This window comes from Schistocerca piceifrons, chromosome 4 (assembly GCF_021461385.2).
Source record: "Schistocerca piceifrons isolate TAMUIC-IGC-003096 chromosome 4, iqSchPice1.1, whole genome shotgun sequence".
In the NCBI taxonomy this organism is placed as follows: Eukaryota; Metazoa; Arthropoda; class Insecta; order Orthoptera; family Acrididae; genus Schistocerca; species Schistocerca piceifrons.
The window spans coordinates 292,314,591-292,336,877 of NC_060141.1; the positions used below are offsets into that span (position 1 = coordinate 292,314,591).

Here is a 22,287-nt window from a genome sequence, read left to right on the forward strand (position 1 = left end):
TCAGCTGCACACAGCTCTGTTTAACATGAACAGCTTGCTGTAGTCATAGGGTCAAGCCATGCATATCAGCTTACATGCCCCACAGCAAACTCACTACAAAAATTAACCAGTAGCTGTAATTCTGCTATCAAATAGTTTATGCATTGACTAAAACTGCGAGTTATTAAGATACACAGAATTACAAAATAAATGTTAAATGTATTATAATTGAATAACAAGGGTTCTATTCTAACATCTGTAATTGACATAGATAACAGGGAATTACATTGACTAGAGTTTATTCAAGAAATGACCTCTTGGATAAATGGGAAATTGTCCTATGATATGCAGTTAAAATATGGACAGAAATTACCCTTATCGATTGCAATAAAATATCAGCACCTCTTTAAGTTTCTGAATAAAATCTAAAAACTCATCAATGGGATTTGTTGGACTGTGGACAAAAATTCATTGTAAAAATTCCAGTTGTTGCCTCTCAAGTGTCGTAACCTCTGTCAATGGTACCAGCATATGATTTATATGCTTCAGCATAGGTCGATCACACACACAAAAATCTGGCATCAACCCATTTCAGTGTTAGAAATATGACCTTTTTTATGAACTCACTCTGGAGTCATGTTTGTTTTGCTCCACTCCAGAATTTTTTCAGGAAATAATTCTCAGACACTTCATAGGTGGTGAATGATGCACTTATTAAATTTGCCAATGATTGTACATAGCCCTCAATATGTCTTCTAGTAAACATAATTTTTGCCTCTTTTGACACCAAGAAAATCAACTGGGTGGTATTTTCCATCATTTGCAAAACATTTTGTTGTTCCTCAATTAACACGAGGAACACCTATCGCAGTAGTAGCCTGATTTGCTGCTAAAGAATTTATTTATGTCCATAGGTCTTTACTCTGTGGTTCCTGCCACAAAACTTTATTATTAATTTCTTCTTCTAATTGTTGTCTATTTTTCACCATCTCTTTTTCACAGTCTACCAGGGAAATTGTTAATAGAATATTTGGTCACTTCCTCAAGTGCATTTTGCCTCAGCACACAATTCTTGACACCACTACCCAGCTCTTAATACATCTTTTATGGCTTGTCCTGGAAATCTTTTGCCACTTTGTTGACTCTAGTGTTAACTGGGCCAATCTCTTCAGAAATTTTGCCTACATCTGCCCTTATAGGTTCTAATTTTGAATCCATCTTCCCTTCTACATCAGATTTAACTTTCTTAACCTCAGATTTTACACATTCTGCTACATTTGTCAACTGAACTTATTTCTGTTTTTATTGAACCTATCTCTGTACCCAGTAACCCCATCTTAGGATTCAAATTTGTCAGAATTGCCCTTAACAGTGCCACTGAATCACTAATAATTACACTTCCTGTCTCTGATTTCTGATGATCTGCTCCACTAATATCATCCCTATCAAAGTCACTGTTTTCAGAGTTTGGCCTAAGGGGCCCACCAACATTATCTCAACCACACATGCTGGGTGACAGCTTAATCATTGGAAGCTCCATCATTGATGATGATGCTTCAGGGTCAAGTATTTTAACACTATTGGTGCACATACTTAATTTGTCTGTCATCCTAGCTTTTTCTGCTGTAATGCTGTTGCCAAAAAAGTGTAGATGATTCCGATGGTGATGATCTTGAAGTCAATGCAGGTAGTCCACATTGCCGTGGTCACCACTGCTGCTGTGCTACCGTCATTGTGTCCGCTGCTGCTGGTCTCTGCAGACTCTAGCTCAGCAAGCCTCTGCATAGCCTTCCTCTTCTCTCTTGAAGTTCTGTCCCTAATTTCTCCATGCCTATCTTTTGCTACCAATTCTCACTCCTGTAACTGCTGCAAAATCTTGTGCTTGGAGCCCCCATGCAAACTGCCAATCATGAAGTCGATTTGGGACCTGGATCACAGAATGTTTTAATGTGTTAGAATTACAATTCTAAAGTGATTACACTCATATCGCAGGCAAGAAAACCCCAATTGCGACTGTACCTAACTCTTACTGCTGAGTAGTTGCTCTTCAAAACAGTATATCATTTGAGAAAACAAGTTGCATTTTTTCCTGTGCTTACTGATAACTTATGTACTGGACTTGGGCTATGCAAGGCTCTGTTGAAAAAGGAATAGCTCAATGTTGTCATACCTTTGAGCTGTGCTTGTCTGTTTTCATGGCCTGCAGCTAATTCACTGTGAATAATAACCTGTAGCTGTGATCCTATAGTCAAATAGACTATGCAATGGCTACTCTTGAGAGTTAATAAAATGCATAACATCTATAACCAATGTAGATGACAGAAAACTATATTGAGCAGTGTTTATGCAAGAAACGACATCTCAAATTAATGGGAAGTGGTCCTATGATATTCAGGTAAAATACAGACATAAATAAACCTTATCAAATGCAATGAAGTTATACTGAGAGCATTACGAGAATGGTAGCAAAATCCTCAAACTAAATAGTCATGAAAGATAAATGAAAACTAAGTCAATTTCATAATTCCAAGCCAGCCGAGGTGGCTGAGCGGTTCTAGGCGCTACAGTCTGTAACCACGCGACCGCTACGATCGCAGGTTCGAATCCTGGCTCGGGCATGGATGTATGTGATGTCCTTAGGTTAGTTAGGTTTAAGTAGTTCTAAGTTCTAGGGGATTGATGACCTCAGAAGTTAAGTCTCATAGTGCTCAGAGCCATTTGAACCATAATTGCAATACACAAAATGTTCACCAGTTCACAACAGTTCACAGTTCAACATGATTTTTCACAGATCAACACATGCAAAACTAAGAATTGTCAGAACATTGTAGTGGGCATTCACTGCCAGGAATGCATCACTATGCTAATTAATCATGCCTGTTACCATGGGTAGATCTGTCATCTTCCAGCACTTGACACAGTGTCCAGAATTGTTCCCTTGAGCTCTTCACTTGGAAAGTCCCAGTCGACACTTGACTCCCACAATGTTACAATACTATTTGCTTTTCCATTGGCTGAAGGCCATCCCATCAAACATTCACCCATTATAGAAATGATCTGACTCTTCTTGATCACTTCCTAGACTAAACTAATACATTACAACAATATTTAAATAAAGAAATGTTAGGAATATTACATCACTTTCAGATAATTTATGATAGTTATAAATAAAAATTTGTACATAAGCAAATATACCAGTACTCTTTCACAACTACATTCAAATTAAATGACAAAGAATTTTTCTCAAATAGTATTTAAATAATTATTAATGCTTTCTTGATAGAAGTATCTTTTGGTTCTGTTTTGGATTATTGTGTCTACTAACATATGTGATTGAACACTTTTGAATTAACACAGTTTTTAATAGCACTTGTAATCAACATTTAAATAAAGTTACTGGGAAAGTAGCAAAGTGTTCATTAAATGAAAATGTTACGTATGACAAAATATGAGGTAGTCATGCGAGTTCATTTACTTTGTAATTGTGGCAGCTGACAAATGTTTGCATAATGGAACAGATATAATGGATGTCATAAAGCAATAATTAAAATGGATACAGATACATAGCTTTCAGGGCTGACAGCTATGGTGCAATGCTATCATATGAGATAATGTTTGTTGAAATTTTGTGAAGCATTTAAAAGTTAATTTGCAGGTTCATTGTGTAAATGTTTATTCGCTGTGAAATATTAACTTTTATGGTTTTAAACATATCAAAATGTTGTTGAGTCATTGGATGTGCCACATTTTTCTGGAATTTCTGATTTATTCTGATTTGCATTAACATTTGGATGTAAGTTATTATAGGCTCTCAGAGAGCTGTAAGAAGCCATCTTTCTGTTAGTGTCAAAGTCTGCCATTTCTGGGAGCACAGCTGGCTCTCTCAAGTGATCAAGGCCTCATCCAAATTCCCCTTGTTGGGATTTTCTGGTTTCCAGCCATGTGCTCCTTGTTTCACCCCTGGCTGGCCTGGAGCATCTGCTGTGGCCTGACATGATCTCCTGGGCTAGTAGCATTCAGTCATACAACAATTTCATCTCTTACCAACAATGGCCAGCTGGTAAGCTCACCTATATATGTGTAATGCTACACTTGACCACCCATAAGAAAACTGCATGATTTCTAAACTGGGCATTGCACTTACAAGCACCAGTGCAGAGACATCACAAGAGGGGTGAAACGTGGGTGAGAGTAGGTGTGATGAACTACTGAACATGTGACATGTTCATGATGGCACTGGGCAGAATTTTGGTGAAACTTGGTGCCAACGCACCATCAGAAACTCATCTTACACCTAACATAAACTCCCAAGGTGTGTCTTTTTATTGCATGTGTGGGTGCCTCGATTTTTGAAGCATTGCCAAGCCTGACGGTAATGCCACAGGACATCACATTTGCTCCCCATTTCAGAGAAAGGCTTCTAACTGTTTCTGACAACACGAGACAGCATGGTACTGGGGTGCAAGACTTACGTGTTTCTCACAGTTGACTTACGTATTGTGTGGAGCAATTCCAACACCAGAAAATCAAATGTAAGTGTCTTCAGTTCAGTACATAACTCACTTGTTCACCACAAATACAGTCATTACACCAGCAAGGAATAAAGTGTGCTTGCTACTTGTACTGTACATACAGCTTCTATGGTGTGAGCAGCAAACACTTGTCCATGCTGATTGACTGTCGCTATTGCAGTATTCTCCCAATACACGCCCATTTGGCACACACAGAAATTGGCGGTGAGGTAGACAGATTACAAAACAGGAGTTTTTAGGACTTGCAGCATATGCTGTTTACTTGTTACTTCTAATGCACACCAGCAGTTAAGATTCCCTAGAAAATAATTGTTGCAAACTCACCCTCGCACTTAAATGGCATGGTGACATGGTGTTTAAACAGTCATCATTGCGCATGCAGCTGCAGACAGTCAAAATGCATCTGGACAAGGTGAGCAGGGCTTTACTCATATAACTATTTTAACAAAACAATAGCAATAGTTCTGCTGCTCTTTGCAAGTATCAACACATTAAAGGAACATAGAGAGTTGGTCTTTCTGCACCATGTTTGAAGAACATGGTTCTGAACATTAAATTAACTGGAAATTTGAGAATTGCTCCTTGGAGATGCCAATAGCCAATTGTGCCACAAATGGTTGAAGAAGTTACTGTTGCCATTGATGAGAGTGCCAGATGAGATGCATGCTCTTCAAGCAGTGCAAAAGCTGTGGAATGACACCTAACACACCCATTGTTTGAAAAGAGCTAAGAACAATATTGTGAAATGGTATCTCTTGCTCAGTTCTAGGCTGTTGTGGATGGATATGATTGTTAACTGGGCAACATTTGTGAACTGGAATGAAACGATGGTACACAATTAATAAATGTTAGCCTCTCATGGGGAAATAAAAATGTCCTTCAATGTTTTGTTCATTATTTCTCTTCTGCATGTCCTTAAAATTGCTTGCTTTAAGTTTCATTCTCTTACAATCAGCCATTTTCATGTGGCTTCTCAAGTAGAAAATGTTTAATTATAACCCCCTTATATACAGTCATTCCTCATCTCTGGAGTGGCATGTGTTGGCTATATTGCACTTTTTTTTCCTGAGACAGCATCAGCTACAATATTTAAGGTGTCTTTTACTCTAATTATGCCAAAAATGATTATACCTCTTAAAGTGTGCCAAGCAGTCCTTGCTATATCTTCAACTATGGTACAACCCCTTTTGACATGATCTAGTGTGTTGATTTTGCTGCAGCCACAACTGCTCGATGCCCTCTTACCTATTCTATTAACATATGTAGGATACAGTCCACATCCAGAAATGTACCCCTACTTGCTTCAAAATGTTTTATCTGAAGCTTTTCGTTTACAACAGGAGGAAATCAAAGCGTAATCTTTCCTGTATCTGAGGAATTCCATCTCTGCTGCCTTTCCACAGATGCTATATCCTTTGTTAGTAACTGATTGGTTACCATTTCCCCAAGAATTTCCAGAAGATGACAGCCTTTTTTCTTATTTGTAGGTTCATGGGACACACACCCATCAAAATAGTTAGCCTGTCTGTGAATGTGGCACTGAAGGTTCCATAACATCATAACAGGATTCACTGCTGTACTTTTTTCACTGTAGTGGCGAGTCTGACTAGTCGTATGCTGTGCACCCAAACACTGACACTATAGCCCACATTTGCACACTTATGGTACAGTATGATTACATTCATGGTACAAATGAAGCCTCCTTTGCCCCCTTACTAATAATTTTATTCATTATAAAATTCCCTTTCCCTCCCAAAAATTCTATATGGGCACTGAATGTTCATGTTATTTTCTGCAGTTGGTTGTGCAAGTTTGAACTATGAGGATGGAGAACGAGTTGAGTGTGTTTTATTGATTTGTACCGTGAAGTGAAATGACTGAAAAAATATGTGTAATTCTGCAGAAAGTACATCAGAATTCATATTATTATTTAAACATCAACATGATCATCCTCTAGATGATTACAGAAAGATAAATCACAGAATGGAAATGCACAATCAGCCATCAATACAAAACAAAGAAGAGCAACAAAAGATGATTATAATTGTTATTAACATAACTGGTTATTTAAATTCAACTGTCCCTGTTATTCACTGCAGTGTGTTACTATCTCAGTGTGAAAACTGCTTTGAAAATTCAATCAGCTGCCCAAGTTACTAAGTTACTCCAAACATTAATAAAGCAACTTTCGGAACTAAGAGGGTGGGCATGGTCAGAACACTCACAGACACAGCATCCATAAGGGGAACAAGGGTTTAGTGAAATCAGATAATAATATTTCTAGATACCTTACAAACAAAGAATTTCCAATGGAGGTAGCCCAGAAACAGATTAAGAGCTCATAACAAAAACAACACCCACACTCTTTTTTTAAATACGCAAGTTTCCGCGCAATCTAGTACCCATGTCCAAGTCCCATCAAATGCTTCACCAAATTTAGTTGAGTTACTGCAGCTCAAAGAAAATATGGTTCTATGGAAACTAACCTTGACAAAAGTGTTTGTGATAAAAACAACCTTTATCAAATGACAAAAGCTTTTCATTTGTGAAGATTGGGGACACTGTGACTTGAATGTTTGTTGTCACCTTTCTAGTAACTCTTGAGGTCTTTTAGCCTAGTCCTTGCATGTGTTGTGGTTCAGTAGCTGAGGTTCTGTAAATAATTCTGAAGATAGAGTCCAGTTGTGTAAAAAACCAAAATGTCAAGAAAGAAAGAAAAATGTAATAAAAAATATGAAGCTAATGGAAGAGGAACATGTAAACCATGTTGGCAGTAATGTTCTCATGAAACACTTTGGAGAGGACAGCATTAAACAACAGTTTCCATTCTTTCCTTCTCTCTGTCTCTAAATTTTTCTATCAGGAAAGTATGTAGGTGAAGCGATATTTGCACATTTGTTGCACGTGCAATGGATTGTGAAGCTTTCAGCCAACAACTGCTCAACAATCGGAACAAAATTTTTTAGAGTTATTCCATGAATTCAGAAAGATTTTAAAAAATAGCCTTGTCACAGTTGTTTATGTATAACAATTAAGGCAGTTGAAAATAGTGCTTAAAGAGGGTGCAAGTTGTGAAGATGGTGCAAGTTCATTGCTAGGTACTACTTCTGCTCATGACATACTTTTATTATGAAGTCTGGGTTATTGGTGATGCTCTAGGAACAGAGCTACCTGTGTCTAGAGAGATTGGTGCTTCTAGAGGATGATATATACACCCCTGGTGTAAATTGTCCTTAATTTTAAATAAAAATTCATTGCCAACATTATATGATGACATTTAACACATGTAAGATAGGAAATATTAATGTCTTAATATTTGGTCTATGACTTTGAGTATTGTAATGACTCAATAAGAAACACTTAAATCTGATCTTATGAGCACTAGAGTATTGACAATTTATGACATATATTATTTGAGTAATGCTGTTATGTTATATATGCACCGCTGTAATATATTTTTTGGAAAATTTTGCTAAGGGAAGAAGAGCATCTGAAGATGGTGCTGATAGTCTTAGAACTGATTACTAGTATACAATTTAAAAAATTAAAAATCATCCTTGCCACTAGAGACTAATTTATTTATAACTGCAAAAGGCATTTCTGACTTTTCATGTAATGTCTCAAAATCAACAATGCAAACAACAGTTCTCTGCAGGATATGAGAAGAAACCAAAAAAACAGGCATCATGAAGTTTCTCAGGCATTCACAGGCCTTGTTGAATATCACATATCCTTATTTAAACCAAGAGTTTTTCAACAAATAAAAATTCATCTGAAATGTATCAACCAGAAGAAAGTACACAAAGATTTTACGGACAAATATTATATTAATGTGCCCTATGAACTCTGTTGGGATATTCTTGGGTGGTACTTCTCTACCTGTGACACATTGGGGAGGAATATTACTGCTATTAGCAGTAGTGATAAGCCAGATTAAGTGTGAATAAAGAAGTTCACTTAAGAAATGTGGAAAACTTTTAAGATGTAAAAACACACTTCAAGCAGAATGCTCAGTAGGGCTTACTGATAGTTGTATCTCTAGATTAAGTGCTCCGTGCACATCAGCTAACAAGTATTGTTGTATTTTAGGTGACATGTCTTCTTATTTCCAGCTAAATTTTCTGACAAGAATAGCCTGTATCAGTGAGAAATGTAGTTTGATAAACCGTTTCTTGTAGCTGGCCTGAAAGGTAAATTAAGCCCATAACATAATAATGATTTAGATATTCCTTGGAAGCAATATAAAATTTTTTGACAAGGCCTGTGATTGTTATGAACTCTCCAAGTATTACTTTGGCGAGCACTGCATACATCACCAACAGAAATTAGTTTAGAAAATGTGATCTCAATGGCGATTTCAAAATTTGTTATGTCATTCTCCTGACTATGATGATATTTCTAGGGCAGAATTAAATCTTGTACTGACTTGACAGATCTACTCTTATGCAATTTTATAACCAGTCAGTGACTTACTTCCCACATCCTGAGAGACTGATATATGCTGCAGTAAGACCCATCTACAAATCTACAGCTAAAGACCACCTCTAAGAACAGATTCATTTTACGCTTTTCAGACTTTTCAAAAGCTATTGAGGTTGTAGTTGGAATACTTATTCAGTTTTGTGTGTAGGACTTGTCAGCTACCTCTCTATTTAGTTTTCATCCAGGATTCTCTAAAGGAATAACCAAATGTGAGCTCACTAATGACATCCCATGGAGCTAAATAGCAAAAATTATGCTAATGGTGAATTCCATAACCACAGAATTCTGCTTGATAGCCTAAAATATTATGGCATTGTTAAGATGTTGCTAGTTGTGACCTATATAGGAAGTTTTTTCTCTGTTTTCTTTCTTGCTTTTCTCATAGTTATACATGAATTTCTGGTGATATAGCATAGTGTTTATTTTGTTATACAGGGTGTTTATAAATTAATATCATGGTTTTAATGCTTTATAATATTTGTTACATTAAACTTACAGTTATAAATGATATGTCAAATGAAACATCAACTCAAACAGTTTTACCAAGAACCTTATAAATGTTCATTGTGAGCACCATTTGTCACACACCACACATCAATTCTATAGCCGAGTTCTTCCCAAACATTGATAAGTGTGTCTTCAGTGATTGTAGCAACAGCTGCTTCAATTCAGTTTCTTAAATCAGGGAGGTCTGCTGGTAGTGGAGGCACATACACACCATCCTTGATGAAGGAAAATATTGCATTGTGTTAGGTCTGGTGAACGTGGAGGCCATGCAAAGCAAGCCCAGACATTGGGCCTCTTGTGGTCTATCCAGCGCTTGGGTACAGTGAAGTTCAACCAATCACGTACTTTGCTATTATTTAACATTTATATGGTTCTTGGTAAAATTGTTTGAGTTGCTCTTTCATTTGACATGTCATTTATAACTGTAAGTTTCATATAATAAATATTATAAAGCATTAAAACCCCAATATTAATTTATAAACACCCTGTATAATGTAATGGGTAATTGTTTGTTGTAAAAACAGTAATAAGCAACTGATATTATTTCCCTTTTGGACATTAGTAATTAGGTTTTCTTGTCTATTGAATATGTCCTTGCCACAGTGATAACACTGGTTGCTGGAAGATCACTGAAGTTAACTCTGTTGGGTTGGGCTAGTGCTTGGGTGGGTGACCATCCAGTCTGCCGAGCACTGTTGGCAAATGGGGTGCACTCAGCCCCTGTGAGGCAAACTGAGGAGCTACCTGATGAGAAGTAGCAGCTCCTGTCTTGTAAACTGAGATACAGCCAGGAGAGCAGTATGCTGCCCACATGCCCCTCCATATCTGCATTAAGTTATGCCTGTGGGCGGAGGATGACATGGCAGCCAGTTGGTACTGTTGGGCCTTCCAAGGCCTGTTTGGATGGTGTTTAGTTTAGTTTAGTTGTCTATTGAATATGTAAAATATTTTGATTCTTCATTTGTCACTTATTGCATTAATTTGATTGGAATCAGTTAGTGAAGTTAAAAGTGTACTGAGATATTGTACAAGCAGAGTGAGAGCAATCAGAATATTGATTGTGAGAGTCAAATAGTGTGAGAAGAATGGATGGCAGTCTTGTTCGTACTGAGAAGGCAGAAGGAGGTTAAAGAGTGCTGATTGTGTTGCATCATGAAACAGTCAGTGTGAATGACACTGATTAATGATGAGATACATTTCTGCTTTTTCCTGTAATGGAATGTAAAAACATTTAAAGTAAACAGAGAAGTTGGACTGTGTAAAACTGCCAAATGAACTTGTCATTTAGCTATGACAGTTAGTTCTGGAAAGAACTGTGTGCACTATGACTGTGCTGTGTGTATTTTAAATACTTCATAACTTCGCTGCATATTCAGGCTGTCACTGACTACCATGTGCATGAATCATTAATTGTGCCACAGGCATATAGAGACTGGTTATTAAGAGTGTGCATGTTACTGCCAACAGTGGACAGTTGTGTCAAGTTACTCAAGTGTTAAATGAACAGACTGTAATTCTGTGATCAAAATAACTTTAAAATCCTCTACTGAACTGTGTTACTTCAGCCCTGTGCATGGGAGACATAATAAATTATCATGCAAAGCTGAATATTGGTGACAACTGTAACAACGTCCAACTATACAGTGGCCTATAATATGCCACTGATGAAATTGTTACCACGTGGAAAGTAAAATTCCACATGAGATAATTCATTTGCAGCATCTACACTCGACAGAGCTTATTCTAACATGACATCTGCAATGATAAGCTGCTGACAACATTGCACCTCACTGCTTGCATCATAACAGATAAGAACTGCCGCTTTAGGTCTCTCCAAAGACTAAAACAAATATTAAAATTGTAAATTTTCTATTTGGAACTTGTTCAAAGAAACTAATCTTTAATTTGCTTCTTCTTTAAAATAAATGTCATGATAGCAATATTTTGTTATTAATGTAGAAATTGTTGACCTCAGTGTAGTTGTTTCCAGTCATACGTCTGTTTATTTCATTCATAATTTTGGTGCTGTTGCCACTGCCTACTATTTAAAGTGTCTTTTGGTGAGTGTGAAACGTGTGCACCATAATTTCTGTGAGTGAATTTAATTTGCATTTATTTAGGCATTGTATTTGTTTGAATTGTGGAATTCAGCATTAAGCTGAATGCAACATCCAGTGACAGCAGAGCTGCTTACACCTGATTTGTGCAATAAATGCAGATGTGAGTAATCATAATAACAAGTGTTAGGCTGAGCACTGTACCATAATTATCACATAAATCACTCCATGCTCCCCAATTCCTACAATACAATGCAACTAACCACAAACAAAAATGATTTTTTATCATTAAGGCACCATAACATCACTGCTTATTCCAGCTTTAGAAAAAGTCATGACTATAGTGCTTGAAAGTTGCTTTCATTATAGTATAACATTCAGTTGTTTTCTGTTGGTATTAGCTTTTAGAAACAGAAGTAGTTTAATAAATAATTATGAAGACTGATGTTAGCAATCAGTTCAGTTTCAAATTCATCTCAATAAACACTACTTCAAATTTTAGCTCTGCAGATTTATATAGTTCTGCTACTAATAAGACATAATTATAGTTGATGGTCTTCTAATCAACCATGAAACAGATATATGGAATGTGATTAGCTGCACATCACAATTATTTGAAGAGTTATTTATTGGACAACGCTTAGCACAAACATTTTGAGTTAACTACCTTAAATGTAAGTGATTAGTACTCACATATCAAGGAAAGTACACTGTAAGTGAAGCTCAGAATTACAAATCTCATCATCTCCACAGTCAGAAAATGGCAGTTTGAGAGTATCAGACAGTTTTGATGTTTTCCAGTTCACTATTGAACAATTTCTGCAAAATGTATCAATGCCTGTGGAAGAATTGAACATAAATAAACTGCTTTCTCTAAAAATGTGTTATTTATCTTTATCAGTAGTCAATTATTTGTCATTATTACCATGAAATAATTACCTATTATTAGATCAATTTTTTATAATCCCTATTTGATTTGAATCTACTACAGATGCTGATGTTTCAACATAGCTGAGTAGAAGGAATTGTTTCTAAATAGATATTAATGTTTTTGAGAAAAAGAAATCCAAATTCTTTTTCCTGAATTAAACAACAAACAAAAAACTCTGAACTTTAAGCAAAGACTGAAAGAAAAAATTAAATTATATTTATAATTATGATTGATAAGAGAGAATAATAACAATGATAAGCTTATATTGCAGAGGTTTCTCAAACAGAAAGAACATACTTGTGTCTTAGATGGATTTGGTTTAAGTTGGTGAGCACTCAAATACCTTGACAATTTCTCAAGAACATTAGTGGAGGTGTTTTCCACTAATTGAAAGTGTGTGCTCTGTGGGGCAAAAGCAGATCATCAGAATACAAGAAACTCCTGGTGTTAGAAGCCAAAGATTGGTCATTTGTATAGAATACACTGCTGGTGTGTGTGTGTGTGTGTGTGTGTGTGTGTGTGTGTGTGTGTGTGTGTGTGTGTTTGTGGGTGGGTGGCTGGGTGTGTGGGTGTGTGTGTGGGTGTGGATGGGTGGGTGGGTTTGGATGAGGGAGGGGGGACAGAGGAGAAAGGAACAAAAACTAAAAGAATAAAATTAAGCACCCAGAAGGATGGAGAAAACAAAATAAAATTTCTTGGGTTGAAGAGAGTGTATAATTTTGTTTTCGGGGGTTTTCAAATCTGAGTTATGAAGAACTTGGTAATATAAAGCATCTTTTCAGTCTGATGTTGCATCCCCTCTGGTCCGGATGCATGCTCTGATTCAGTTTGGAAGGGTGCCATAAAGCCATTGTATTCTCTCCTGAGGCAAGCTGGTCCACAACTGCTGTAACCGATGCTTGATATCCTGGATACTGGCACTGGGATGGGGTTTATGTCTGAGCTGGTAGTGAGTTCTTGTGACACATGTTCAATTGTGGAAAGATCTGGGGATCTTTCTGACAGTTTGACAACCTCAACATCAAGCAGACAAACACCTCCAGCATCCACTGAAACAGCAGCTACAACTACAGATACAAGAAGCGTGGTGGCACATCCAGGGGTAAGAAATACAAGGAGCAGGAAACGTGTAATTCTTAAGGAATTTTGGTACCCAGCCTCGGCAAGGAACAGCCAGTAACATTGGGAAACATGAGTACAAACTCCTCTCAATCAAATTTCAATGATTTAAAAATAATGAGCCTTAACATACAATGCATTAAAAATAAAATATTAGAACTTGAGATTGCAGCCTGTGAAGCTAGTATAGATTGTATTTGCATTCAAGAACATTGGCGCATGAGTTATGAACTAGAAAATATTTGCATTTCCCCATACAAATTAGTAAGCCATTTTTGCAGGAAGGAAACAAGACATGGCGGTGTTTGCATTTATGTAAAACCTGGAGTAAAGGTTAAAAATATGACTGTAACTGAATCCTTGAATGAAGAAAAACATTTTGAGGCTGCAGCAATACAGTTGAATATGCAAAAGAGTAAATTAATAATAATGTCAGTGTACAGATCACCATGTGGTGATCCTGAAATTTTTAGAAATAAGTTACAGGCATTGCTCAAAATATTACATCATAAAAAATCAACAATAATTATAAGTGGAGATTTTAATGTCAACTTATTGACTGAAGGTGCATCCAAAGATCAGTTCCTGTGTGTTTTACATAGCTACAATTTGTATCCACATATAACTAACCCTACAAGAATAACAAACTCTTCAAAAAGTCTCATAGATAATATCTTCACAAATATAGATGCCATAGATATAGATGTAATAAATGTTGACCTAGGAATATCTGATCACAGTGCACTTATCCTTAAATTTCCCATAGCCCCTGTGACCAAAAATAGTTCATACCAAATATATAAAAGAACCTTCTCCACAAATAGTTGCAGTCACTTCATAAATACACTGACTAACCAATCATGGGCAGAAGTACTAGCACAAACACTGCATATAATGTTTTTTCTTCCCTGTTTATGTTGAATTTTGAAATGTGTTTTCCTAAGAAACTTGTCAAAACAAACACATATGGGCATACACATGCTAACTCCTGGATCACAACAGGTATTAGAAATTCCTCCAGGAACATGAAAATGCTTAACTATAGACTGAAAAGTTGGACTGTCCCCAAGTTTAAAGAATATGTAACAAATTACAAAAAAATATATAGAAAAATAATTACAAAAGCAAAATTACTAAGTAATGATAAAGTAATAAGAAAATCAGGCAGTAAATCAAAAACTATTTGGGAAATTGTGAAAGGGAAACAGGTAAGGGCCTCAAGGATCAGGAAATAGTACTCAAAAATAGTGAAAATATTGAATTAAAAGATGAAACTCTGGCATATTACATTAATAATTACTTTTTAAGTGTACCAGTGTCATTAAGTAAAAACTTTACTAAACATGAGAAATTAACAGCCCCAAAAGTAGACAGTAGTATGTTGTTAACTCCCACAAATGATAATGAAATATTAAAGGTGATAAAGAGTCTAAAATCAAAAATGTCTGCAGGTGTGGATGAAGTGCCTGTGTCAATAATAAAAAAAGTTGCCCAACAAATTATAAAGCCCCTGATACATATTGCCAATTTGTCTTTCAGCGAAGGTGTGTTTCCTGAGAGGTTGAAAATCTCTAAGGTTAGACCTCTGTTTAAAAATGGAGATCCATACAAGGTAGAAAATTATAGACCAATATCCCTTCTCCAATCATTTTCAAAAATTCTAGAGAAATTAATGAAAACCAGACTCATAAATTACTTAGATGCTCACAAACTTCTAAACTGCAATCAACATGGCTTTCGCTCAGGCCACAGCACAGAATCAGCTATCCATGCCTATACCAAAGAGATTGTCAGGAGTCTCGACACCAAAAAATGTGTGGTGGGAATTAACTTAGATTTATCTAAAGCTTTGGATACAGTAAATCACAAAATTCTGTTAAACAAGATGGAGGCAATAGGTGTAAGGGGAGTTGTGAAGCAGTGGTTTGAATCTTACCTTCAAGATAGAACTCAGGTGGTAGAAATCATCGCAGAGCATAAAAATCAGGAAATCAAGTGGGTCTCAGATGCAAAGAAATTGGAAATAGGTGTCCCACAGGGCAGTGTTATCTGTCCTTTATTATTCTTGCTTTATATAAATGACATAAAAAATCCTAATATTTCTACCAAAATAATGTTGATCACAGATGACACTAGCATAATTATAAGTGATGATAAAAAATCATTAACGACCACAACTGATATAGTCCTGAAATATATTCATCATTGGTTTAATGCTAATGAGTTAACACTTAATCTAAGTAAAACAAATTATATACAGTATGGCAAAGCAACTCAAGATATGGACCTCCAGTTAAAACTAATGGATAAGAAGATAGAGAGTGTGCAATCCACAAAGTTTTTGGGCATGCACATTGATCAGAACTTAAGCTGGAAAGACCATCTCAAGTACTTATACCACAGGCTCAATTCGGCATGTTTTGCATTGAGGATATTATCTAGAGTATGCAGCACAGACTGTACTAGACTAGTGTATTTTGCTTACTTTCAGTTAATCGTGTCTTATGGCATAGTGTTCTGGGGTAAAACAAAATCAAGCTTAACAGATATCTTCAAATTTCAGAAAAGAGCTGTACGAATCATAACACATAACTCTCCAAGAACTCATTGTAGGCCCCTTTTCAAAGAACTGCAAATACTCACAATACCATCACTGTATATTTTTAAAAGCAGTCTGTGTACAAGAGCACATATGAAAAATCTACGTACAAATGAGGACTGCCATAATTATAATACTAGAACTCATAAGAATTTGTATGTAGAAAGGATAAGGACAACACAAACCCAAAAGCATGTAAGTTATTTTGGAATAAAACTCTACAATGCTCTGCCAGTGTACATGAAGGCAATAATAGATGAAGTAAAATTTAAGGCTGAACTTAAAAATTACCTTTTAAGCAAAACTTTCCATGACGTAGATGAGTACTTTGATTGTGTGTAAATTTATTGCCAAAAATTTTAATTTGTATGTCTAAACTTGTACACTCCTGGAAATGGAAAAAAGAACACATTGACACCGATGTGTCAGACCCACCATACTTGCTCCGGACACTGCGAGAGGGCTGTACAAGCAATGATCACACGCACGGCACAGCGGACACACCTGGAACCGCGGTGTTGGCCGTCGAATGGCGCTAGCTGCGCAGCATTTGTGCACCGCCGCCGTCAGTGTCAGCCAGTTTGCCGTGGCATACGGAGCTCCATCGCAGTCTTTAACACTGGTAGCATGCCGCGACAGCGTGGACGTGAACCGTATGTGCAGTTGACGGACTTTGAGCGAGGGCATATAGTGGGCATGCGGGAGGCCAGGTGGACGTACCACCGAATTGCTCAACACGTGGGGCATGAGGTCTCCACAGTACATCGATGTTGTCGCCAGTGGTCGGCAGAAGGTGCACGTGCCTGTCGACCTGGGACCGGACCGCAGCGACGCACGGATGCACGCCAAGACCGTAGGATCCGACGCTGTGCCGTAGGGGACCGCACCGCCACTTCCCAGCAAATTAGGGACACTGTTGCTCCTGGGGTATCGGCGAGGACCATTCGCAACCGTCTCCATGAAGCTGGGCTACGGTCCCGCACACCGTGAGGCCATCTTCCGCTCACGCCCCAACATCGTGCAGCCCGCCTCCAGTGGTGTCACGACAGGCGTGAATGGAGGGACGAATGGAGACGTGTCGTCTTCAGCGATGAGAGTCGCTTCTGCCTTGGTGCCAATGATGGTCGTATGCGTGTTTGGCGCCGTGCAGGTGAGCGCCACAATCAGGACTGCATATGACCGAGGCACACAGGGCCAACACCCGGCATCATGGTGTGGGGAGCGATCTCCTACACTGGCCGTACACCACTGGTGATCGTCGAGGGGACACTGAATAGTGCACGGTACATCCAAACTATCATTGAACCCATCGTTCTACCATTCCTAGACCGGCAAGGGAACTTGCTGTTCCAACAGGACAATGCACGTCCGAATGTATCCCATGCCACCCAACGTGTTCTAGAAGGTGTAAGTCAACTACCCTGGCCAGCAAGATCTCCAGATCTGTCCCCCATTGAGCATGTTTGGGACTGGATGAAGCGTCGTCTCACGCGGTCTGCACGTCCAGCACGAACGCTGGTCCAACTGAGGCGCCAGGTGGAAATGGCATGGCAAGCCATTCCACAGGACTACAGCCAGCATCTCTACGATCTTCTCCATGGGAGAATAGCAGCCTGCATCGCTGCGAAAGATGGATATACACTGTACTAGTGCCGACATTGTGCATGCTCTGTTGCCTGTGTCTATGTGCCTGTGGTTCTGTCAGTGTGATCATGTGATGTATCTGACCCCACGAATGTGTCAATAAAGTTTCCCCTTCCTGGGACAATGAATTCACGGTGTTCTTATTTCAATTTCCAGGAGTGAACTTTTAAAAAATGTCTTGAAAGTGATATTCCATTATTATGTCTGTAGTACTTGTACTAGTATGATAACTTTGTTGTGACAATTCCTACATCATGTAAATGATATACAGGAAGATAATAAAATGAAATGAATGAAATGAAGACAGCTCACAGAAACATGTGCTATATCTATATGAGTGTTTTCCTTTTGAAAATTGGCACTGTTATTAGTGTGGGATGGCACAGAATGTTGCAGAGACTTCATTACTTTTTCTTTGAGGGCAGCTGCAGATGTGAAGGGGTTATAATGTGTTGGGGCACAATATGGTGGTCCTTCCTTAAGTTGTGGTTAGACATGCTTAAATACACTACCAGGCCAGGTGACAAAACTAAACAAGAACAACTCTAATGCATTCTGATGTCCATTCCACCTGTCACAGAGAATTGTAGTTTTAATCATTTACTTGTATGCTGATAGTGTGTACTTATCTGAAGATAAGTTGTCATCCAGTCATGTCTTCTGGAAGCTTCACGTTTTTTTTGAGGGAGTGTATATAGTACAGGATTGAGGATAGTACACGTCCTTGAGGGCAACTGTTCCTCTGTAACTTCCATCAGCTGTGATGTCCTTGAAAATCAATGCACAACCATTTATTCTGCAGTGTAAAGGAATGGAACTGGTTAGGTTGAAGTCCACAGTCAGGTTGTGGAGTGTAGAAAACAGTAGCCAATGTGTGATGGTGTTAAACACTGCTGATAAGTCACCTTATGAACTTTGAAACCAACTTCTCTTAACAGCATGAGATTCCAGAATTTTCCAGTTACCTGGATGAAGTCCAACATCCTGAGGTATAATTAGAGGCTCAATTACAGGCAGAAGGTGATTTAAGATCAAGGTAAGAAAATAACTTTGTGACAAAAGAGTTTTTCACAAGGAAACAGTTTATAGAATATGCAAATGAAGTAAACTAAGAGTTTAGAAGCTGGATGAATGCTTCTCAGCCTTGGAAAATCAAATAAGAAAAGGTAGACAATGCACAGAAAAATGGCTGATGAGAACACTAAAAGAGAACTTAAAGAAAAAGTAAATATTTTTCTCACTATGTGAGAGAAAGCATGTCAAGGAACAATGAATTTTCAGGATGTATGGAAAATGTGGAAGATCAGTCACAAAAGATAAATTATCTTAATGCTAAGGAATATTGGAGAAAAAGACCAAGGTCATTCAAGACCAATAATTGAAAGAGATAATGGGGCAGTATATAGGAGCTTTCACTTAAAGGCTGAGAGAAATTTTGCCTCTAATGCTAGAGATTGTTGGAAGAATTTTGCATAGAATGTGGGAGTCATTTAGCTAATCATATTCCTCAATTTAAGCCAGTAGGTGACCTCATAATATTTTTGAGAACATCTGAAAATGCATTACCCTTCCTTTGGATAGTAAAAAGAAAATCATATATTTTATTGGTCACATAGAAGTAGAATCATATCAGTGACATGTATTACATTGGGATGAATTTAGCAAAGAGTGTAAAGAAGAGTAACAGTTAGAAGGCAGTCAGTCAAAAGTGTCCCTAGAGTTGTTAGATCCACAGTACTACCTAAGTTGTATGAAATTTTTTGATGACTAATTAGTGAATGACATTTAATGAAGGTGTAGTGATTAGTATTATGTTCATACATGTAAAGGTATAAATGATAAACCATGAATGGTTTTCACTCCCAGTTACTTAAAACAGTGGGATACTTCAACCGGAGCTAGGGAAGATAAATGAGTACCGTAACATTAGATAGTGATGAGACTTAACAAAGATGAGAAATTTACTGAAAAGAAACTGATGCCAAATGAAAATTTAAACATAGCTATGATATGGGAATAAAAGAAACAACAATAAAAGAATCATTGTGTGCAAGGTCACCAATTTGAGGAGAATAACTATAACACTATTGCAGCGCCAGTATTTAAAATATGGGAAATGAACAGGGTACACAGAAGAAGTTCTATTAAACATACTAATGAATGTAATATAAAGACCCAAATTAATAGGATTGGTGAGTGTGGAACGGCAATATTTTCTGATGGAAGAATTACTGTATGAGAGTATTACCTCCAGGGAATAGTGTAATGTTAAGCAGATAATAAAGGGAACACCCAAGATCAGTTATTGCGATTGGTTCTCAGTTTTGGTTATTGATAACTTGATATCAGTGTCTGAGTTTAATTTGTACATACCAGCACTGAAGATGATCACTATGTGATCGAAAATCAATTCTGCTATCAATAAAAGATCAATATTATGGCCAACGCTGACCTTCCTTTTAATTTTAATATCCAAGATCATTTTCTTAATCCAGTTCTTGATTCTGGCATTGACATCATTGTAATACATTGGAGTTTATAAGAGTAAAGGGGAAAACTTTTCTACTGGCCATAGTGTTTATTCTCAATTTCCCCATAATTCTGAAGTGTTCGACCACTCTAGTATGTCTCATTTGAACAAGATGGTACTCCTCACAGACCACCCTTTGTCAAAGACACAAATTGTTCTAAGGTTGTTAAAACTGGAAACAACCTGGAAATCTTATTACAATAGAGATCAGGGATATTAATTTATAAACAAATCAATTAATATATTATAACTCAACAAATCAGGTAATGTATTATAACCCATAACAAAACTGTCCCTATGCAGAATTCCAATAAAAAATAACAGAAAAATGTTGCTACTTACAGACACTTTACTTTACTATTAGGTACTACTTCCTTCATTTCTGAGTTACTTTCTTTATACTCTAGTCACAATGGAAAAATACTGGAAGAATTGCCATATAATGATCTATTTGGCTAAGCAGAAAGTTATATTTCCATGTTATGCACTAGCTTTTGTGTCACAAGAACTCACAACAACTAACAACTCAGCTTTATCAAGCTACTGTCAGTAAAAGTCTTTCAAAAGATGTAAAAGCCCCTTCCCTGTTATTGAAACCTAGAATAATCGTGGAGATTAAAACAACATAAAAATAGGACAAAGCTTAATGTTGTACAGTTGTCAGCATTACCATAATCCTTGATGCAGTTTGTTTTTCTCCAATGCACATCTTGATCTATTCTACAGTATACAACCCTTCCACTTTTCAGTCGTGAAATCTTGCACCATTACTGATTTATGGTGCACTGCCTTTATTTTTTTGTAAGGCTTTTTCATTTGGGTGGAAGAACTATATAATTTCATTTCCCCCACCTTGAAATTCATTCTGCACTTTTTGAAGATGAGATAAGCTCCACGGTGTTAAAGTTTCAGGAAATTTTACATATAAATACCTGAGTGTAACAATGTTTAGGGATATGAAATGGAATGATCACATAGGCTCAGTCATTTCTAAGGTGGGTGTCAAACTTCTGTACATTACTTTGTTGGTTGATTTAGTGGAGGGGCCAGACAGCGAGGTCATCGGTCCCATCAGGTTAGGGAAGGTTGGGGAAGGAAGTCAGTCATGCCCATTCAAAGGAACCATCCCAGCATTTGCCTGAAGTGAATCACAGAAAACCTAAATCAGGATGGCCGGATGTGGGTTTCAACTGTCATCCTCCCAAATGCAAGTTAAGTATGCTAACCACTGTAACTTTTTGTCATCTGCATTGTCAAATAGGGAGATAAGCCATCTGTTACGTTAAAATATATGAATTAAAATCCTATGTCAAGATCACAAAAATGTTTTTATCAATAACTAGTTTCAGCTCATTGATGATACAAGAGGTGAACAATAGGAAAGCATGTTTAATAACTGATCTTTCATTACATGATACAGATATATAAAATTACTATTTTGTTCAGTGTGTATCAGCCACCAAGCATTAGAACATTGTCTAAATCTGTTGAGCTCAATTGCTCATATTAAACTGAAGGATCATAAGACAACTGCATATTGGGAAATATATTAGATCATGACAAAAATAAAGACATAAAATGTATGTCTGGTAAGTGGTATCAGACGATTATTTTAATAAAGCAAAGATTATCATTTTTAAAATGTTGGCCATTTACCACATATATTAGAGGGAAACATTCCATGTGGGAAAAATATATCTAAAAACAAAGATTCTGTAACTTATAAAATGAAAGTGTTGGTACGTTGATAGAGACAATAACAAACACCAACACACACAAAAATTTCAAGCTTTCGCAACCCACGGTTGCTTCATCAGGAAAGAGGGAAGGAGAGGGAAAGATGAAAGGATGTGGGTTTTAAGGGAGAGGGTAAGGAGTTATTCCAATCCTGGGAGCGGCAAGACTTA

At 37.2% G+C, this 22,287-nt stretch overlaps 1 protein-coding gene across 1 annotated transcript in view; it reads right to left on the reverse strand.

Moving 5' to 3' along the window:
* Positions 1-22,287, reverse strand: part of LOC124795477 (integrin alpha-4-like) — a 554,156-nt gene that overhangs the window by 162,989 nt on the left and 368,880 nt on the right. Inside the window, exon 15 of the mRNA XM_047259514.1 lies at positions 12,251-12,395. Coding sequence (XP_047115470.1) covers positions 12,251-12,395 — 145 coding nt within the window. The remainder of the gene's footprint in view (positions 1-12,250; positions 12,396-22,287) is intronic.